Here is a 23,378-nt window from a genome sequence, read left to right on the forward strand (position 1 = left end):
ATATATCTGGGAAGGGTGCTTTTCCAACATGGCTCCCCCACGTTCATATGTTCCAATATGACGTATTCAAATGTGTTAGGATTTCCGAAACCCCCTACCTCTGACAAGATGTCAAGACCATTTTATTTAAAAAAACACTGCATATCTTGTCTCCTGAAAGAACATTTAGCTGACTTCGTGTCAACCTTGCCTCATTACAGATGGTTGTGGAAACGTATACCTTGGCTCCGACACTGAGACCTTTGACAGTGAACGCCTAGATCAAAGTAATATTACTGCGCCGCTTGGAGATAGAAATACGACGTGGAGTTGGGTGTAGGTCTTTTTTAATGTGAATGCTCGGTAGGATTATATTGCATGATTCATCCCTGAATAAACAAAATAGGACAGCGGAAGACAAGAAAACAGTTTCTTCATGTAACTAAAATAAACTAGGTAATGATCATTACCTGAATGATTCATTGTGCTGGGAATTAACGCAGTTATATCACGGCGTGTCATCTTCCTGGATATCGTAAGAGGCGACTTAATTGCTCGAGTGTTCAGACTCGGTGACTTGGTTCATTGCGGGTCACTGTTTGGTTTGTATCGTTGCTCAAAATATCGCGAGCAGTCTCCTACCATTTGGGATCACAACTTTAAAATCATTATGGATGCTTTCGAAGCATATGTCCAGAAAATGGCCGAAAGCGAAGAGGAACCTGTTGAATGACATTCATAGTGAGTTAAGTCAGTGCGTGATGTTGTCATTGGTAGAATGCATAAACTGAAAAAGAGGAACAGAATTGGAATAAACCAAATCTGTCCCAGCCAGAGGTCATCCACAGTCTGTACAAAGAGAGATGCATTGCTGGGTCAAGGAAATGTACCACCAAATCCCTGTCTCAAAGATTAACAATAATCATCAATACAACCAAGGAAGAACTTTCTTTATAGAAAGTATTTAAGATAAGCGGAATTAATACCCAAAGGATTTTCTTGATTTTTTTACAATCTCAGAAAAGAATTATGTCAAAACATTTCATTTTTCAACTTCGTGCACCACTATTCAACATGACAAACTTAAGGAAATCGACATTCCTTGATCCATGGGGCTTTTGTTGCAAAACGTGGTGACCCTGTAGGTAGAATTGCATATCTATGTTTAGAGGCCATGGACAATTTGTTAAAAATGAAAGCAAATGCCATCTGAAGTTTACTGAGAAAACATGAATTATGAAACACTGTACTGCCTCATTGAAAACCTCTATTTAACATGTTGGGTGTAAGTCATTTTGGCAAGAGGTAGGCATTCCAATGGACACTAAGTGAGTCCTCCTCATCTGTTTCATATTTAGAACCATGCATAAGGATTCAGAGTAACAAAACACTCTCCACAAGACTGTATTGGAAGAAGGATGACGCACTGACTTTACCCACTATGAACTTTCCAATAGTCAACTTTCATACTATTTACACCAATATTTAAAGAGCGCCATATGACTCATGGTCAGAAGTTGTTTGATCGAGGTAACAACATTCAAGGCTTCTGTGAAGTTTTGAAATCTTTTGTGATAGAGATGTGGAGAACATTTCCAGATTTGATGCATTGATGTCAAAAAATATGTCCCTTGCAATTTCCTATTTTTTAACATAATTTCCCGTGTTTTTTTCATGTTAACAATTGGCTTTGCATGTGTTTGTGACGGTCGCCTGTGTTAGGGCAGGATAACACTGGCGGACTACTTCCACATGGCTGGGGAAACACTCGGGAACTCCACAGCACGAATACATACAGAAGCGTTCTTTCAGATCATTTTAGACCATTTAATCTTGAACTCAGCGTTTTAGTATACATTGAGAAACGTGAGGGTGTGACTGCACGATCGTTTACGAGTATCCTCGCAACGACTCATCCTAGTGAACAAAAAGAAGAAATGCACATCCAAACTATCGTAGTATCGACTCTATCCGTTTCAAGGCTGACAGTGACAGTCAACGGCAATGTGTGAATTTACCTGAGTGTCTATTTGACACATCTTTATTCACCTTTCAGTGATCGGCCATTGATCTATGATGACTAAAACATGTAACCGCCACAGGTTCATTAACAACTTCCGAAATCTCCCCCGTCACGTTTATCCTGTCGGCCATTTTGACGTCTTGTACTTGATGTAAGTGTATTACGACGCGCTTTCATTGTGACTGACTTACTGAGGTACTTTTTAACCGATTTTTTCTCATTTAATAGTGATATTATTAGAATACATGTGTTGTGTCAGATATTTCTGAAGAGCAAGTTGTGCATACATACGCTCATGTCACCTCTCTTTGAGGAACTATTTTATTCCGTGATACAGCTGGTTGTTGTATGGCTGACAGTGTAAACATAAAGTCACACGTACTAAATACAATTGTGCTTAGATCTAGTATTACATCCTTGAGGTAAGAATTTGTGATAAAACATTATGGTGATTCATAAACACATGCTCCTGATATAGTCGGAATCGTACAATCTTATTGCTTAGGAATATCGAAAAGGTTTTGTCATTTTTATCTATATCATCTGAATATATGAATATGTATTTTTTTATAGCTATCAAGAAGTAAATTCAAACAAGAATACGATTATCTTCTTCAACGTTTTACACACTTTGCAATATTTTAAAGTTTATCTTTTCACCAGCGCGTATTGATGTTCCCAAAACTGTATTTCAGAGCTCAGTAAATCCAATGCAGAAATTATTCAGAATATTAAGTGCTCAACTGTTCTTTGATCTATGTGTTGAATGTTGGGTAACCTAAAGCGTTCGCTTGTCGCACAGAAACTCAGGTTTGCTATTTACCATGTGTGTAGGACCGCCTCCGTGGTCTTGTGGTAGAGCGTCCGCCCGGAGAGCGGAAGGTCCAGGGTTCGATCCCGGGCCGCGTCATACAAAAAGACGTTAAAAGATTGTACTTGTTGTTACCCTGTCTGGCGCTCGGCATTAAGGGGCTAAAACAAGGACTGGTCGGCTCGGAGTCAGTATACTGTGTCTGAGTGGGGTATTCATGTTAAACTGCGGCATGGTATCTCAGTGAGCTAGCACTATAAATCGGCATCAGTTCGGACTAGTACAAGCAGCCACACACACACATACACTTGCATGCACGTCGCTATATAAGTGCAATAATCTTGGACGCGACGTTAAACCCAATTTCACCTCACCTCACCATGTGTGTAGCCTCGTCATGTGTCAGCTGTGATATGAATGTATGGAACATTGATAAGTCTGGTGAATACCAGACATTACTAATATTCCTGTATTTCCCACCACTGATCAAAGCTTTCGGCTCTAAATCAAAACACGACGTTTCTAATCAATCTCACATTTCAAAACACAGAAGGCCATAATTAATTTAACAGGCTTGCGATGGAAAGCTCAGTGTAACATAATGATAATAAGAGTACCACTTCAAAGGAAACTGTTTATTACATAGTCAGGTTTAAACATTGTGGTCAATGTTGAACGACATACATAACATTAAATCTGGTTATCAAGAAAATGAACTAACATTGTCACAGTTTAAATGTAAGAACAACAATCCAAAGATTTTCTGCCAAATAGTTATCATTGTCTATTACAAATTTTCGGGGACTATTTTCGGGGAGCACAGACTAACAGCCAATGAAAATCCCAAATGGTTCTCCTCAACGTGAGGTGTGGACGATGTTTTTTTCAGGGCTACAATACGTTTTGTTTTCTGTCCAGTGAATTATGTGTATGAAAATCAAGCCTGATATAGCCCGGATTATAGCAGAAGAGTTGTCTTCCCTTCCCACTATAATGGCTGTTTGACTTTCTGCCCACTGCGAAATATATGCAAGAAAAGTCTGGTTATGTGGCCATTACGAATACGTTTCTGGGCCCACTCGCCCAAAGCGATCTTAGCGCTAAGATGATCATAACTCCCATACTTTAACATAGGCGTACGATAGTCTTAGCGCTAAGATCGCTTTGTGCGCAAGTGGGCCCTGGATAGAAACAACTTTTATTCATGGCCTAACATTAAAAGAGAAGATTTAACCAACTATGAGTCCTTGTGGCACGCACTGGAGTAACTTTTGACGCCACAACTGCTTGTCTGGACAGTGCTTCTCAAAGGCGTCGCCGTATTGATCACAGTGGATGTACATGTGCACATCCGTTGGGTGGGGGTAGTAGAACAGATCCCCTTGCTTCATAGGATTTCGACATGGGTTAGGAACATTCTTGTCGAACGTGTTAGTGGTTGGATCAATCACGACATCTTTGAATGTACAGGTGAGGTCTCTCTGGTCCCAGTATGTTCCCTTGTCGCAGTCCTTGATGTAGCCGTAATGGGGCCAGTTGGAACAGTCTATGTATTTAGCAGGATTGGGAGGGTAAGGGAAGAACTGACCCTTCGTGCCTGCGTTGCAAGGGCTTGTGCCAGGAGGGACCTCTGTCACACGGGATGTGGGTTTGATGGTGGGTGCGGGGGTGGTTGTTGGCGTCGTTGTGGGGGCTTGCGTACTCGGCTCTCCGGGGATACAGTCCATGATGGATGGGTCGTATACGTAATGGGGGTCACACTGGAAGACATAGACGATTCCGGTTGGCCCACAGATGAGGAACTTGGTCTGGTCGAATGGGTGAATCATATAGCCAGGCTTTCCAGGTGTACAGGGATTGATGAAGTTGTCTGTCAAAAGAATAGCAACCATGGATCAGTTTCAATATGTTTGACGTACTGAGTAAACTGCTAGGTCAACAGCGATGGCTGTAACTACGTATTGTAAGACTGATTATGTGCCGCTGTGTGACAGACTGAAGTCTGAAGTTCTCCTCGATCCTTGACATCGTCCTGATACTGATTGGAAAAGGATGGAGGTGAATCATTTGCCAAACACTGTAGAAATAATTTGGCGTCAGGTTGTACCGGAGAAAAAGGAGAGGATGTTCTGAAAATATGTAATGTCAGTCCCTTCTTTTCAGTGAAAACGGGTGAATTTGTGAAGCAGTGGTAAAAAATCTATATTGTTTCTAGCAATAAATCAAGTACTCCTTTCCCCGAAACTTAAATGTATTTTCCCTTCAAGGCTTGAAAATATTATACATTTCACCATAAATTGTGAACTACTACTACTACTACTACTACTACTACTACTACTACTACTACTACTACTACTACTACTACTAAACATGCACCGTATACGTTGATAAAACATTTTTTTTTAAATCTATGGGGATTATCTTCAACCAGCACACTTTAGTCTTAGACTGAAAGAACATGATGACGTTGCTTCTATACTACTTCAGGTACAACTACTTACAGGGTGGTTGTTGGTAGTGGTACAGATGCTCGTATATGTTGGCCACAGAGCAGGCTGTAGTGACGTCATGCTCGATGCATGTAACTTTAACATCTGAAAAAACAATGTTGAAAATGAAAACATTTGATGAAGTATGTAACTTAGAAGATGAGTATTATGTGTTTTTTATTTGTGACCTTGTAAAATACAATTGTTATCTCTCATTTTCTGAATCGTTCTGGGGCGGTCGGGTAGCCTAGTGGTTAAAGCGTTCGCTCGTCACGCCGAAGACCCGGGTTCGATTCCCGACATTGGTACAATTTTTGAAGCCCATATCTGGTGTCCCCCGCCGTGATATTGCTGGAATATTGCTAAAAGCGGCGTAAAACCATACTCACTCACTCTGAATCGTTCTCAATAAATGGACTCTCGAAGTTACGAGGCAGACATGACGTCATCATAAGATCTGACGTAATCCACTCTATAATGCGACGACGTCATGAAACCATGTCAGCAGCATGCGGTTCTTTTTTTAATTGCACACGTTTTTCACGCAGCGAAATAAGGCTAAACAAGTAAGTATTCATCTGCTTTGAAAAGTCCGAAAGATTACCGGGATCCAAATCCAAAAAAAAAACATTTTTCAGTCAATGTAATTTCATTATACCATCCCATTCATTTTGCAATGGTTGCAAATGTAGAAATAATGTCTCAGAGATAAACAATTTAACTTTGTACCATTTGCGTTGTGAAACACCAATGCTACATCCTAATGACACGATCCACATTGTCCATAAGACATAGTATCCATGTGTATGTCTTCATTCTACTTCTTGAGGGGACAGGGGTGGCCCAGTCGTCTAAGGCGCCGCAATTCGCTGTGCAGAGTTGCGTCCCTTTGGCACGCCAGAAACCTATGATTGTTGGTTCGAATCCCGGTTCGCCCCGATTATGTTTCTAGGTTTGTAAGCACCATAACTGGAATACTGTTAAAAGCGGGGTTAAACCAAACTCACTCACTACTTCTTGAGGTAGTCTAATTGTAGATAAGATATCTTTTATTTGAATTGGGACCCGAGCGATTTCTGGATGATTTTGACTTACAGGGGTTAGGTATTATATAGTATATAAATTATGGTTTGGGTTTTTAAAGGAAAACATATATGCGGATACAACCAGTATTCATTGATCTCTTAATTCGTCCTTGTAACTCATCAAATCACTCATCACTTTCGCTATGACCAAGAGGTCGCACTTAATTTTTCATGTTTAGTGTGGAGGTAAACCAATGGTGTTTGCAATTTAATTGTTCCGAACTCTGATTCTATACCTGTATAACAAGGTGATTGGTTTTAAATGAAATTTACAGCTTTAAAATCAACGCTCAAAATCTTTAACTTGAAATCACATATGGGTCAGCTCTTAAAAATCATATTCCATAAACCGCCGTGAACATCCGGGTTGTAACTCGTCTTCAGCAACCATTGCTTTTCTAAAAAAGCGACTGAGGTAATTCGGTGGTCAGGCTCGCTGACTTCGTTGATGCATGTCATCGTATCCCAACTGCGTGGATCGATGCTCATGATGTCAATCACTTGATTGTCTAGCCCGTACTCAATTATTTACACACTGCCGTCATATAGATGGAATGTTGCTGAGTGTGGCGTGAAACAGCAAACAAACAAACAAACAAACAAGTAATTCCATGTCGAGACTACAGCTGTGGCTTATATATTCTACCTGTTCTTTTAGGAATTCGTGTAATTCAACCTACTTGGGTTGACTCTCTCAACGTTGCCGATCTTAATGGTGTAGCTGCCGGTGCAGCCGTTCGGCGGCCCTGTAGGTGTGATGTTGAGGTACAGTGGCTTCAGTTCCTGGTCGATCAGAACCACAGACGCTGCACTAAGCACTGAATTGCTGAAAACAAAGGAGTTGTGTTGTAATGAATCAGAGTGGTTTATAATTTTCAAACTATTTTGACACTAGATCAATAGATCAAATGATGTCTCATAAGAGAACGTGTGGAAGAAGAGTGTCATAACAATTACATCAATTATGTTCTCATTAAGTAAATAAATAACTGTATGGCTCTCAGTTCATTTTGGGGCACGGTGGGTCCAGTCGTCTAAGGCGCCGCGAATCGCTGTGCAGAGTTGCGTCCCTTGGGCACGCCAGAAACCTATGATTGTGGGTTCGAATCCCGGTTCGCCCCGATTATGTTTCTAGGTTTGTAAGCACCATACCCGTGTTCGTGGGTTTCACCGAAGTGGTAAACGTCTGAGACCTGCATCACTTCGGTCTTTCCTCCCACATTAAGCTGACACGCCGTGACAACTGGAATACTGTTAAAAGCGGGGGGCTTCCGGAAAATCGGGATGTCAAATAATAGAGATACATATATATGTTTTGCAAGTGAACTTTATGTTGTTTTTGTTGTGTGTGTGTGTGTGTGTGTGTGAGAGAGAGAGAGATATGTGTGGTGTGTGTGAGAGATGTGTGGTGTGTGTGATGTGTGTGTGAGATGTGTGGTGTGTGTGCGTGTTGTGTGTGATGTGTGGTGAGTGTGTGATGTGTGTATGAGATGTGTTGTGCATGTGTGTGTGTGAGATATGTGTGGTTTGTGTGTGAGATGTGTGTTGTGTGTGATATATGTGGCGTGTGTGTGTGTGTGTGAGATGTGTGTGTGAGATGTGTGGTGTGTGTGTGAGAGAAATGGGTGGTGTGTGTGTGAGATGTGTGTTGTGTGTGATATATGTGGCGTGTGTGTGTGTGTGAGATGTGTGGTGTGTGTGAGTGGTGTGTGTGTATGTGTGGTGAGTGTGTGAGTGAGAGAAATGGGTGGTGTGTGTGTAAGATATGTGGTGTGTGAGATGTGTGTTGTGTGTGATATATGTGGCGTGTGTGTGTGTGTGAGATGTGTGTGTGAGATGTGTGGTGTGTGTGTGAGAGAAATGGGTGGTGTGTGTGTGAGATGTGTGTTGTGTGTGATATATGTGGCGTGTGTGTGTGTGTGAGATGTGTGGTGTGTGTGAGTGGTGTGTGTGTATGTGTGGTGAGTGTGTGAGTGAGAGAAATGGGTGGTGTGTGTGTGAGATATGTGGTGTGTGAGATGTGTGTTGTGTGTGATATATGTGGCGTGTGTGTGTGCGTGTGTGTGCTTGCGTGTGTATTACCTACTAACCTTGAACATTTACACAATGAAAAACCCTAAACTTTACCTGAAAAAGTCACTACCGGCGAGGTTGGGAGTTGGATTATTCAACGATCCATAGATATCCACCATACCATCTGTAACGTCAATCTGAAACATTCCACGGGAGAATCACTACCAGTCCGGCATCTCCATCCTCGCAGACAGGTCCACCATCTTTGGACCAGAAGGTTGTGTTTCTACACGACCGTCCGCATTGACAGGGTTTCACATAAAGATTTCAAAGAGCGTCATACGACTCTTGCTCAGAAGTTGTTTGATCAAGGTCACAAAACATTCAAGGCCTCAGTAAAGCTTTCAAAACGTTTTATGGTACACGTGTAGAGGACGTTTCAAAATTTGACGCATCAGTGACAAAAATGATGTCTGATGCAAATCCCTAATTTGACTTGTACAATATTTCCCGTGTTTTGTCGGGTCAACAATTCTCTTGCCTTTGCATGTGTTTGTGACGGGTAGGGTGGCAGGATACGCTCACCTTTTCGCGAACACTTGGTATCATTACTACTTGATAGTGATTCATAAACACATGCTCCTGATATAGTCGGAATAGTACAATCGACTCTGCTTTGTGCAGAGTTTTCTATTGGCTATGGAAAGGGTTCTGTTGCTTTATTTATTTGAAAAATTCCTTTCCGGTCAGAGTCAACTTCATTTGGTATTCATGCTTCTCACCGTAACAACAATACGGTGACTAATCGGCTATTACGACTAGCATGAGGTACGGGGACCAGTCGGCTATTGCGAATAGCACGAGGTACGGGGACTAATCGGCTATTACGACTAGCATGAGGTACGGGACCAATCGGCTATTACGACTAGCATGAGGTACGGGGACCAATCGGATGTGACGACTAGCATGAGGTACGGGGACTAATCGACTATTATGACTAGCATGAGGTACTGGGACAAATCGGCTATTACGACTAGCATGAGGTATGGGGACCAATCGGCTATTACGACTAGCATGAGGTACGGGGACTAATCTGCTATTACGACTAGCATGAGGTTTGGGGACAAATCGGCTATTACGACTCGCACGAGGTACGGGGAATAGTCGGTGATTACGACTAGCATGAGGTACGGGGACTAATCGACTATTACGACTAGCATGAGGTACTGGGACAAATCGGCTATTACGACTAGCATGAGGTATGGGGACCAATCGGCTATTACGACTAGCATGAGGTACGGGGACTAATCTGCTATTACGACTAGCATGAGGTTTGGGGACCAATCGGCTATTACGACTCGCACGAGGTACGGGGAATAGTCGGTGATTACGACTAGCATGAGGTACGGGGACTAGTCGGTGATTACGACTAGCATGAGGAAAGGTGACCAATCGGCTATTACGAATAGCATGAGGTATGGGGACCAATCGGCTATTACGACTAGCATGAGGTACGGGGACCAATCGGCTATTACGACTAGTATGAGCTACTGGGACCAATAGGCTATTACGACTAGCATGAGGTACGGGGACCAATCGGCCATTACGACTAGTATGAGCTACTGGGACCAATCGGCTATTACGACTAGCACGAGGTACTGGGACTAAACGGCTATTGCGACTAGCATGAGGTACGGGAACTAATCGGCTATTACGAATAGCATGAAGTACGGGGACCAATCAGCTATAACGGCAAGCACGGGGTACGGGGATTAGTCGGTGGTTACGACTAGTATGAGGCACTAGGACCAATCGGCTATTACGACTAGCATGAGGTATGGGGACTAGTCAGTGATTACGACTAGCATGAGGTACGGGGACTAGTCGGTGGTTACGAATAGCATGAGATACGCGGACCAATCGGCCATTACGACTAGCATGAGGTACGGGGACCAATCGGCTATTACGACTAGCATGAGGTATGGGGACTAGTCGGTGGTTACGAATAGCATGAGATACGCGGACCAATCGGCCATTACGACTAGCATGAGGTACGGGGACCAATCGGCTATTACGACTAGCATGAGGTACGGGGACTAGTCGGTGGTTACGAATAGCATGAGATACGCGGACCAATCGGCCATTACGACTAGCATGAGGTACGGGGACCAATCGGCTATTACGACTAGCATGAGGTATGGGGACTAGTCAGTGATTATGACTAGCATGAGGTACTGGGACCAATCGGCTATTACGACTAGCACGAGGTATGGGGACCAATCGGCCATTACGACTAGCATGAGGTACGGGGACCAATCGGCTATTACGACTAGCATGAGGTACGGGGGACCAATCGGCCATTATGACTAGCATGAGGTATGGGGACTAGTCGGCTATTACGACTAGCATGAGGTATGGGGACCAATCGGCTATTACGACTAGCATGAGGTACGGGGGACCAATCGGCCATTATGACTAGCATGAGGTATGGGGACTAGTCGGCTATTACGACTAGCATGAGGTATGGGGACCAATCGGCTATGACGACTAGCACGAGGTACTGGGACTAAACGGCTATTACGACTAGTATGAGGTACGGGGACGAATCGATTATTACGACTAGCATGAGGTACGGGGACCAATCGGCTATTACGACTAGAATGAGGTACGGGGACTAATCGGCTATTACGACTAGCATGAGGTACGGTGGCTAATCAGCTTTTACGACTAGCATGGGGTACGGGGACCAATCGGCTATGACGACTAGCATGAGGTACGGGGACTAAACGACTATTACGACTAGCATGTACCGGGGACTAGTAATTGGTTACGACTAGCATGAGGTACGGGACTAATCGGCTATTACGACAAGAAACATGTACCGGGGACCTCTTCTGACCCGGAATCCCCACATGGTTCCACCTACCGTTACTTGTACCAGGGACCCGTTGGTAAAGATCTGGTACAGACCGCCACTCGAGCAAGGATACTTATAGGTGCCTGGACTCAGAACAGCTGGTGCTGAAAATTAAAATTGACGAAATTTAATTATTTTGGCATTGTAATTTGAAAATGAGTTTGTCTTTTCAAATATTGTTACACAAAACAACAAATATGCGTTAAACTGTGTGTCTTTCGGCTATGCCCAAACATAATAGCAAACGCAAGGTTTTCTATCATGAATTGGACATTGGTTGAGATTACATAGAGGACTTTAAGGTGCGGCGAAATGGGGTTTAACATCGAGTTCAATATTATTGCGCTTACATGGCGGCGTGGTGCAACTGTGAGGGTGTAGCTTAAGTACAGAGAATTGGTCAGGACTTTTCGTGTTCCTTCGTGTGAAGGAAACCATCGAGAGACACTAAAAGACTGGAAGATACAAAGTAGCACGTGACCACGAACGGTCCGATAGCTACCTTACACCCTTCTGTGTATATTTAATATTTCAAGTATGGTTTTTACAGGTACTCTGAGCAGGACTTCTACCTCTAGTTTTATAAAAATAGATACTTTTTAGTTGTTTGCTTTTAGAGAGAAAAAAAACCAACGACTTCATTTTCACTAATTGAAAAATATGTTTTCAAACCCAGGTTCTCCCCCAAAATAATGGTGGTTTTCTAAACCTTGTATTAATCGGTTTCTAATGTTATAAGACGAAGTGAACACAAACTTCATTTGGCCGAATTTATGTTACCTTAGATATTGAAGATGGCAACCTGTATCTTGGCCTGCTGCTATTCTGACCGAGATTTATGCAGTGTCATGGGTACGTGACCATATGTATTTAGTCTTTGTACAGACAAAGACAAGTATCAGTCGTGGTACAGACAAACTATCAACCAACTGTTTTGAGGACGAAAATACACAAAAGCGGTTCATGGTTTGTGTTGCTGATGGTAACAGTGCTGATCTATGTTAATAAAGGGAACCATCTGTCTGACATAATCCTGAGGGTGTTTATAACGTGTTTATGTTTTCATCAGCTGTAAAATATTATCCTTTACGAGAATGTGGAAAAAACAAAAGGAAAAACAGAGAACAATTAATTGATTAGAATTAAATCAATTGTAACGATTAAGTCTTACCTAAACAGGACACCTGCTGAATTTGGCTTACAAGAGCGCCAAGGTCGGAGTAGCCTTTCAGCTCTATCACATGGGTACAGTAGGGCTTGTTAGCAACACTTCTCAGTTCTTGGCTGTCAATGCCGTCGCCTACACCAATGGCGAAAATGGTGATTCCTTTGCTGCGTACGCCCAAAGCAGCAGAAAGGGTTTTCGACGGGTAACTCGACTGGCCATCTGTCAGAAGGATTATCACTTTAGACGCCCCGTCTCTGGATCCCATGGCTGGCGTGAAGAGGTTTCCAGAAGCGTAGTTCAGAGCTAGATTGGTATCTGTTTCCCCATTGTCCATAACGATGCCATCAATGGCTTTCTGGAGAGCAGCTTTGTCGCTGTATTGCTTGAAGTCAAACTGGGATTTGAAGCCGGTGCTGAACGTCACGAAAGCAACGCGGACATCATCTGTGCCAATTTGAAAGTTGTCGACGACTTCATGTGCAAACTTTTTGGCACTTTCGAAATCCTCCGGAGACTGACTAGACGAGGCATCCACCAGGAAAGCGAGATCAAGGTTAGTTCTTGCACAGACTGGAAATAACATATAGTAATAAGTAATGTGAGGAATAAAAGAGAAATAAAAACAAGAGATAACTAAACATTATCACTAATGTAGATATGAATTCATTTCGTTAACTTTCTTGTGAACACTTGACTTGCCTTTGCATGTGTTTATGACAGGCGCAGGGTATGCACACTTTATCATCACTATTTGATTGTGATTCATAAACGCTTTCTCGTGATAAAGTCTTGAACTCTGCTTTTGTAGATTTTCTTTGGATTCTGGATTATCTAGAGAGTGGAACGCGGTTGGTCTGATGTCTTTGCAGAGTTGTTTCCCTTGGACGTAAAAGGGTCCGCTGATTTGAATATGATCCTTGATCAGTCACCATATATACGTCCTTTCCTTCCACATTAAGCTGACACGCCGTGATACAATGACGGCTTTTCACCGAACTTACACAATCACTTACATTAAGACGACACGTGACGGTGATTGAATTTGTTAATGCTGCCTCAAACAAGACTGTATTGCTAGTTTTAATTTAACCGCCTATGTCAATCCTAACTGACTTCATACATTAGACCCGTGAATCTCCGGGTTAGAATAGGTGTTAAGCAACGCAGGCTCGCTGCATTGGTTGCTGCATGTCATCGTATCTCAATTGCGTGGCTCAATGTTCATGGTGTCAATTACTGGATTGTCTTGTCCAGCCTCGATTATTAACAGGCCGCCGTCATATAGCTGGAATATTGCTGAGTATGGCGTTTAACAACAAACAAATAAAACAAAATCATACATACGTGATCACATGACATATTGTGTATGCTCATGTTACAATATATACATACTTAAAATAACAAATTATTTTGAGTCAAAATCAAAATCGTAGCGAAAGCAAATTATTACCGATATCAAAACTTTTAGAGCCTTTGTAAAACAGGTTTGCAGCATGGGGATCAACGAAGAAGTATTTCCCATAGAAGGAGCCTTGCTTCTCCACACCCTGTGGGAGGGGTTCGCTAATGGTAGACAGGTAGAGAGCAGCAGCGAGCCCGGAGTACAGAGGCTTTCTGAGATCTGACCACTGAACAGTGCTCCAGTCGATGGCAAATTGCGAACTGACGTCCGAGAACAGGGTGCCAGTGTTCTTGATCATGTTGAACTTGTCCTGGTCGATCTGGGAGTTATCGGGAATAATACAAATACTCAAACAATATTATATTTACAAGATTTATTTATCATCTACACCTTATAGAATCAATGTTTATTTTCTTGGTTAATTTCGATCTTAAAAATTAATATTAATAGTGCCATCCTTAAACGAAACTTAAATATTTTCCATAATATGGATGTTGTTCGTTTTCGTGTAAAGTTTCGTGTGAGAAGTGTATGTAACATGATACAAAGGATTGAGCGAGTTACGTGGGTTCAACGCCGCTTTGAACAATATTCCAGTCATATCTCAACGTGTCAGGTTACGGTCAGAGGAAAGCCCGAAGTGATGCAGGTCTTAGGTGGTTACCACTTTGATGAAACCCACGAGCACGGGTATGGTGCTGACAAACCTAGAAACATAAACGGGGCGAACCGGAATTCGAACCCACAGCCATAGGTATCTGGCGTGCCAAGTGGACGCAACTCTGCACAGTAAATTGTGGCGCCTTAGACAACCCGTGTTCCAATATACAAAGGAAGGTACTCTACCTGCCATATGCCCCCATCGTAGCCTGGTCTGTAGGTCTTGGCGTCTTTGCCATCTTGTGATGCCACATAGGCCAGGCGTCTGAGGAACAACTTGTCATCTTGGAACAGACACGACTCTCGGACTCTATTAACCACTGCTTGCACCACTTCAGGCCCATATGAACCTGGAACTAGAGTCTGATCCTGTGTTTGGGCTTGCAAAAGACCCAACAGCGCGATCGAGATGAATAAGCGAAACATCTTTCCTCCCAAGCTGTCACGACTCAGTATCGGGTCTACAGTCAGGTATCAACTAACTGAGCATGTACGACCGTTCTGGAGAAACTCCACCTGACAAAGATGAAAATTCGGGATGTAGCCCTATTTAAGGTTGGCTACCTTTCAATGATGAGGCCGACAAAGATGGAATGATAACCTTTGAGTTTGAACAAGAGGGTATGGTAGGGTCATCATATGAATAGCCTCAGGACATAAGATGGTCACCTGGGGGCACAGAGAAAATACCTACGGAGCCTGGAAGCAAAACTTGCTGTGGTTAATTAAAGAGGGTGTTTGACATATATCTGGGAAGGGTGTTCTCCAACACGACTCCCCCACGTTCATATGTTCTGATATGACGTATTCAAATGAGTTAGGATTTCCGAAACCACCTACTTCTGACACGATGTCCAACCCATTTCATTAAAAATCTTTGGATTTCCGTATAGCATGCCGCCTGAAAGAACATTTAGCTGAATCGTGTCATTCCTGTGTCATTACAGATTATTATATTTACGTTTGTCATGGCTCTGACACTGAGACCCTTGACAGTGTACGTCTGGATCAAAGTGTCATTACTACACCCCTAAGAAATAGCAATACTACGAGTTTGGTGAAGGTGTTATTTAAAATGCATGCTTGGTAGAAACATGTTACATGATTCATCCTTGAGTATATAAAATGGGACAGGAAAACAGTTTGTGTGAGTGAGTGAGTTATATCACGGCGTGTCAGCTTCTTGGATATCGTAAGAGTCGAATGAATGGATCGAGTGGTGAGAGTCGGTGACCTGGGTCATTGTGTCTCATCGTTCCCCGACGGCTTGGATAGCAATCACTGGATTGTCTGCTCGAGACCCGGTTATTTACAGGCCGCTGCCATAAAGTTGGAACATTGCTGAATGCGGCGTTCAACCAAAAATAAACAAACGAATCAACAAATATAGCTGTGCGGCTTTAATTACCAAACAAACAAATACGTAAGATAATCCCGCTCCAAAAACAGAGTTTCATACAAAAATCTTGACTCATTATCGGAAGAAAGGAAGGAAGTAACACTATTTTACCGGAAACATGGGTATTTCTGTTACTTGCGCTTGTAAATGAATCTTGTTGCTTAACCAAAATGAAAACCAATACGCGTCCACTGATATCACCATTATAACCCATACGACAGCACACATGATATCGTTTCACGACCTTTAAGTGGTTTGTTGGATTGATTGATTTGTTGTTCAACGCCGCACTCAGCAATATTCCAGCTATATGACGTCTGTACACAATCGAGTCTGGACCAGACAATCCAGTGATTGACATCATGGGCATCGGTCCTCGCAATTGGGATACGATGACATGCATCAACCAAGTCAGCGAGCCTGACCACCCGATCCCTTTAGTCGCCTCTTACGAGAAGCATAGTCGCCTTTTACGGCAAGCATGGGTTGCTGAAGACCTATTCTACCCCGGGTCTTCACGGGTATAGCAACAAAGAAGACAGACTGAATGTTGATTTAAACTTTTTCCGTACAGATGTAACTACCTTTATCATTGAAATGATCCCTGGTAAGGTGCGAGCGTCTGAACCGAAACGGGGGTCACGGGTGGCCCAGTCGCCTTAGGCGCCGCGATTCGCTGTGCAGAGTTGCGTCCCTTGGGCACGCCAGAAACCTATTTTTGTGGGGTTCGCCCCGATTATGTTTCTAGGTTTTATCAGCACCATACCCGTGCTCGTGGGTTTCACCGAAGAGGTAAACATCTGAGACCTGCATTACTTCGGGCTTTCCTCCCACTTTAAGCTGACACGCCGCGATATAACTGGAATACAGTTAAAAGCGGTGATAAACCCAACTCACTCTCTCACTGAACCGCAACGTCATATTGAAGACTAAAGAAGTTGAATTCTATTTGTTAAATCTGGCCTCACCTCACAAAACAAACCCCTATACATTCACGTATTCTCAGCTCCATGAGAAGATAAAATAAACAACCTCTTTAGGCGCAATGGTATTTGTCTAGTCACCAACATGTGTAACCGGACATGCTGCTGGAAAACCATCTTGGTATTACATAAATATCCACATACCTTGGTTTGGAGTGGAAATAATCATTCGATAGAAAAGGCGCCTTCATTTCAGGTTTAGGGGGCACGGGTGGCCCAGTCGTCTAAGGCGCCACGATTCGCTATGCAGAGTTGCGTCCCTTGGGCACGCCAGGAACCTATGATTGTGGGTTCGAATCCCGGTTCGCCCCGATTATGTTTCTAGGTTTGTCAGCACCATACCCGTGCTCGTGGGTTTCACCGAAGTGGTAAACGTCTGAGACCTGCATCACTTCGGGCTTTCCTCCCACATTAAGCTGACACGCCGTGATATGACTGGAATACTGTTAAAAGCGGCGTTAAACCCAACTCATGTCAGATTTAATATTTGACTAATATGCCGTCAAATTTACAAACAGGCTGAAACTGTAACACAAAAACAAGCTTCTGTTCGATTAATGATCAAAGTGCATTAAGATACGTGTGAAGTAAAGTGTGAAAAGTAAAGTCGAACGTGAAGTCGAGAGTGAAGTATGAGGTCAAGTTTGTAGTTCTGTATGAGGTCAAGTGTAAAGTCTCGGGTGAACTTGGGTGTAAAGTCAATTGCGAAGTCAAGAGTGAAGTTTGAAGTCAAGTTTGTAGTTCTGTATGAGGTCAAGTGTAAAGTCTCGGGTGAACTTGGGTGTTAAGTTAAACTGGAGTCAAATTTGTTGTTCAGGATGAGGTCAGGTTTAAAGCCTCGAGTAAACTTGGGTGAGTTCGTGTGTCGGTGTGTGAGTGTGGGTTTGAGTGAGATCTTGTTATTGTGAATGCGTGTGAGTGAGTTTGAGTGAGATCCTCTGTGTATGAATGTGTGTGTGTGTGTGTGTGTGTGTGTGTGTGTGTGTGTGAATGTGTGCGCGTGAGTGAGCTTAAGTGAGATCCTCTGTGTATGAGTGTGTGTGTATGTGAGTGAGTCTGAGTGAGTTCCCATATGGGTGTGTGGATGTGAGTTTGAGTGAGATCTTGTGTATGTGTGTGTGTGAATATGTGTGTGTGTGTGTGAGAGAGAGGGAGAGAGTGTGTTTGTGAGTCTGAGTGAGTTCTACGGGTGTGTGAATGTGTGTGTGTGTGTGAGAGAGTGTGTGTGTGAGTGAGTTTGAGTAAGATCCTCTGTGTATTAATGTGTGTGTGTGAGTCTGCGTGAGTTCCTCTACGGGTGTGTGAATGTGAGTCTGAGGGAGTTCCTGTATGGGTGTGCGAATGTGAGTTTGTTTGAGATCTTGTGTGTGTGTGAATGCTTGTGTGTGTGAGAGTTTGAGTAAGATCCTCTGTGTATGAATGTGTGTATGTGTGAGTCTGCGTGAGTTCCTCTACGGGTGTGTGAATGTGAGTTTGAGGGAGATCTTGTGTGTGTGAATGTGTGTGTGTGTGAGTGTGTGGGATCCTATGTGTGAGTGAGTTTGAGTGATATCGTGTGTCGGTGTGTGAATGTTAGTTTGAGTGAGATGCTTTGTATATGAGTGTGTGTGTGTGAGAGAGAGAGGGCTTTAGTGGGATCCTCTGTGTGTGAATATGTGTGAGTGAGAGAGTTCCTGTATGGGTGTGTGAATGGGTGTTTCACTTAGATCTTGTTAGTGGGAATGTGTGTGTTAGTAAGTTTGGGTGAAAACCTCTGTGTGCGTGAGGGTGAGTTCGACAGAGATCATGTGTGTGAATGTGTGTGTGTGTGAGAGAGTTTGAGCGAGATCTTTCATGTTTTAATGTGTGTGTGAGTTTGTGAGAGATAGTGTTTGCATTAGTATATATGTTTGTATGTGCGTGCATGCTTGCGCGCTTGCGCGTATGAATATAAGTTGATTAGTAAGTAATGGCGTGAGCATGTGTGGGAGTGTATGAAAGTTTTGTGAGTGAGGTGAAGTGCTATGCCTTAGTTAGGTACTAATTACACCTAAAATAGTTAAGGTTTATCTAAAACACATTTTATCACGCCTCAAATAGTTACAGCTCACTTCAAACACGTGGCTAACTTTAATTACAGTGTTATCACGACTCAATAGTTGCAGTGTACGTATAAATATGTGTAATCAAAACTCAAAAGCTTCAGTTCATCTTAAACACGTGTAATTTACGAATGAATAGTTACAGTTCACCTCAAACACGTGTTATCTCTACTCAACAGTTACAGTTTTCTTAAACACGTGTCATCACGTCCCAATGGTTAGAGTCAACTTTAAACACGTGCTATCATATTTGAATAGTTCTAGCATTGCCGAAACGCATACACGGGCGATAGTTGTGGCGTGTCCCGGAATGGACACAAGTTATCACGAAGCAAGTGAGTGAGTGAGTTGGATTTTACGCCGCTTTTAACAGTATTCCAGTTATATTACGGCGTGTCAGCTTAATGTGGGAGGAAAGCCCGAAGTGATGCAGGTCACAGACGTTTACCACTTCGGTGAAACCCACGAGCACGGGTATGGTGCTGACAAACCTAGAAACATAATCGGGGCGAACCGGGATTCGAACCCACAATCATAGGTTTCTGGCGTGCCCAAGGGATGCAACTATGCACAGCGAATCGCGGCGCCTTAGACGACTCGGCCACCCGTGCCCCCATCACGAAGCTAGAGTATGTCTCACTGTATCACAATGCCATGCGCAATACGATCATTTATCATAGAAGTATTTTTCATACAAAATGGACATTTTCACCTTCTCATGTGCAATGCTTTCTTTGCTATGTACACCCACGTACTCCTCCTTAACATAGCGTCAGTACCAGCTCCTGCAGGCATGATAATAAAACAGGGATCAGCCCAGTCCTCTCGGCAGGTCAGCTGATAATACGAAACTGCCCGACCTATTGACATAGAGGGTTGGGAGCACATCAAGCAAGCATCTATATTTCCGTCTGTCTTCATCTCAGCCAAACCCAGTAGCATCAAAGTTAAATTACGCGAGATCCCGTGTGGTTTCGAGTGAGGGTGTTCCTGAACACTCCATTTACAATGAGATAGACACAAGGCTACGCCTTACTCAGCAATATTCCATCTCTATGACTATCTATATAATCAGATCTGGACCAAACAATCCAGTGATGATAAGTATGCTGGACGTCCCAAGTTATTTTGACTGCATCTTCATTGATTGAAGTTGAGGGACGTCCAAACCTAGCGTCATCATCAAGTCTTGTTCTCCCAGCCTTAAACATAGCTGCCCAACGTTTAACAGTGGAATAGCTAGGGCACTTATCCCCATACACTTGTGACATGCGGTCATGAAATTTGTGGGGTGTACTCAGCTCTAAAGTAAAAAACTTGATGACTGCTCGGTTGTCGTTCTTTACCATTTCTGTGTCCATTTGGACCCCAATCACGTTCAATTGGCTGTCACTAATATACATACAGTATGTGTAAAAGTAAAATGTGTAAAAAAGAAGTAAAATTACGCGAGATCTCGTATATTTTCGAATGTTGGTATTCCTGGACACTCTATTTATAATAAGGTGGACACAAGGGTATCTTTAGAAAGCTGGTTAAACGCAAAACACATAATAGATGGCGAACATGGTATATGTATGGACTAAAGCTCTATCGGGTGACGTTAATTTAACGGTTGTTTTGTTTATGTATTAGTAGTTTCAAGCCTCACTTTAATCCAGCTGTATGACGACAGCCTGTATATAATGAACATCCGGGGGAGAATAGGTCTTCAGCAACCCATGCTTGCCGTAAAAAGATGACTATGCTTGTCTTAAGAGGCGACTAACGGGATCGGGTGGTCAGGCTCGCTGACCTGGTTGATGCATGTCATCGTATCCCAATTACGTGGATCGATGCTCATGATATAAACCTGGTCCAGACTCGATTATTTACAGACCTCCGTCATATAGCTGGAATACTGCTGAGTGCGGCGTTAAACAACAGACAAACAAAAGCAAACAAAAATGAAATCCGGAGCAAAGTTAACGATCCAGTGATTATAAAAATACTGGGCGTCCCAAGCCGGCTGAGTACAATGACACGAAATCAAAGTCACCGAGCCCCATGCATGAAGTCGCCTCGTGAGCCTTGAGGCGGTTGCTGGGGTGGACTTCTGAAAGGGAATCCCCACGCGTATGATAAGCAGTAGACCATACCAGTCAGCAGAAAATGATAGGCAGTCGACGAAGTAAACATTAGGTGTTAGCTAGTAGACAGTGATATGTAGTAGACAGTGATAGGTAGTATTCAGTTGGATATGACAGGTAGTAGACAGTGTTAGGTAGTAGACAATGATAGGCAGTAGACAGTGATAGGGAGTAGACAATGACAGCAGCAGACAGTGATAGGCAGTAGACAGTGATAGGCAGTAGAGGGTGATAGGCAGTAGAGAGTGATATGCAATAGACAGTGATAGGCAGTAGACAGTGATAGGTAGTAGACAGTAATAGGCAGTAGACAGAGATTGGCAGTAGACAGTAAAAGGCAGTAGACAGTGATAGGTGGTAGACAGTAATAGGTAGTAGACAGTATGACGTTGTAGACAGTGATAGGCAGTAGACAGTGATAGACAGTAGACAGTAATAGGTGGTAGACAGTGATAGGTGGTAGACAGTAATAGACAGTAGACAGTTACAGGTAGGAGACAGTAATAGGTAGTAGACAGTATTACGTTGTAGACAGTGATAGGCAGTAGACGGGGATAGGTACTAGACAGTGAGAGGTAGTAGACAGTGATAGGCAGCAGACAGTGATAGGTAGAAGACAGTGATAGGCAGTAGACAGTGATAGACAGTAGACAATAATAGGTGGTAGACAGTGATAGGTAGTAGACAGTAATAGACAGTAGACAGTGATAGGCAGTAGACAGTTATAGGCAGGAGACAGTAATAGGTAATAGACAGCATTACGTTGTAGACAGTGATAGGCAGTAGACAGTGATAGGTAGTAGACAGTGATAGGCAGTAGACGGGGATAGGTACTAGACAGTGATAGGTAGTAGACAGTGATATGCAGTAGACGGCGATAGGCAGTAGACAGTGAAAGGTAGTAGACGGTGATAGGCAGTAGACGGGGATAGGTACTAGACAGTGATAGGTAGTAGACAGTAAAAGGCAGCTGGAAATCATAGGCAGCAGGCAGTTGTAGGCATGATATAAAGATATGCAGTAGGCACATGAGAGGCGGATAACCAGTGAGTATTCCATCCTGACAGGAATTGTTTTTATGAGGAGGTATCAATGACAACTCATGCATTAATGAAGTATGTGCATATCGATTATGATCACTGTTCGTAGCGGCGTAAATCCAACTTTTCCCTCCTCAAACTTTCTCGTCTGCATTAATGGTTACTTGAGACAGGACACGAAGCAGTTTATGTTCTATAAAGGGAGGTAACTTTTGTAGAGTTATTTGTTAAGGAAAGACTTTACCCCGTATCCCCTCTCAAAACGTTATCTTTGTATGCATCCTCGCTTAATTCTTTTAATTATATATATTTTTAGGGTGACACGGCCAATTCAAGCAGACACACATTGAACAGAGTCACAGGCTAAAACCAGACCAACATGTTACCTTCTACCTACGTCATGTACACGGGTTCAGGCAAAGCGAAATGTGGATTTACACTGAAACACTTTCGTTCAGTTTTGTAAACTTTGCTCACAATACTCGTTGACCCGACCCTGCTGAGCTTACAGACAAGACGTCTATTAAAGGTCTATTTTGGCTGACTTGAAATATATTTAAGTTAATATAATTGAATTAAATAAGAAATATTGTTATGAAATTATCGGACAGTTCATATCAATTGTAACAACCTTTTCTGGTAAGCTTTGCACTTAAAGAACAGTGAATCTTCTTAATGGGTGTTCTGATGTCCCCCGCCGTGGTATTGCTGGAATATTGCTAAAAGCGGCGTAAAAACCTTACTCACTCACTCTAAATGAGTGACGACCGCCTCTGTGGTCTAGCGGTTGAGCGTCCACCCGCAGAGCGGAAGGTCGGGGGTTCGATCCCCGGTCGCGTCACACCAAAAGACGGTAAAAGATGGTACTTGTTGTTTCGCTGGCTGGCGCTCGACATAAAGGGGCTACAACAAGGACTGATCGGCTCGGAGTCAGTATACTGTGTATTAGTAGGGTATTTATGTTAAACTGCGGCATGGTATCTCTGTGGGCTAGCATCATAAAATCTACATTAGCCCAGACGACACACACACACACACATGCACGCACGCACGCACGCACGCACGCACGCACGCACGCACGCACGCACACACCATGCACCTCGCTATATAAGTCCAATAATCTTGGACGCGACGATAAACCCTATTTCAGTTCACCACTAAATGAGTGAAAAGGCCGAACTTTAAACGCTAAACAAGTC

At 43.1% G+C, this 23,378-nt stretch overlaps 1 protein-coding gene across 1 annotated transcript in view; it reads right to left on the bottom strand.

The window, feature by feature from the left end:
* Positions 1–3,433: 3,433 nt before the first annotated feature.
* The window catches only part of LOC124143444, a 36,879-nt gene continuing 16,934 nt past the window's right edge, over positions 3,434–23,378 (bottom strand). The window contains exons 9-16 of the mRNA XM_048389755.1: positions 14,734–15,020; positions 13,936–14,206; positions 12,489–13,055; positions 11,327–11,421; positions 8,515–8,597; positions 7,068–7,213; positions 5,315–5,407; positions 3,434–4,683 (exon numbers count right to left, since the gene is read on the bottom strand). Coding sequence (XP_048245712.1) covers positions 4,043–4,683; positions 5,315–5,407; positions 7,068–7,213; positions 8,515–8,597; positions 11,327–11,421; positions 12,489–13,055; positions 13,936–14,206; positions 14,734–15,020 — 2,183 coding nt within the window. The 3' untranslated portion in view covers positions 3,434–4,042. The remainder of the gene's footprint in view (positions 4,684–5,314; positions 5,408–7,067; positions 7,214–8,514; positions 8,598–11,326; positions 11,422–12,488; positions 13,056–13,935; positions 14,207–14,733; positions 15,021–23,378) is intronic.

Source organism: Haliotis rufescens, unplaced genomic scaffold (assembly GCF_023055435.1).
Source record: "Haliotis rufescens isolate VD_foot unplaced genomic scaffold, xgHalRufe1.0.p SCAF_8, whole genome shotgun sequence".
Taxonomy (NCBI): domain Eukaryota; kingdom Metazoa; phylum Mollusca; class Gastropoda; order Lepetellida; family Haliotidae; genus Haliotis; species Haliotis rufescens.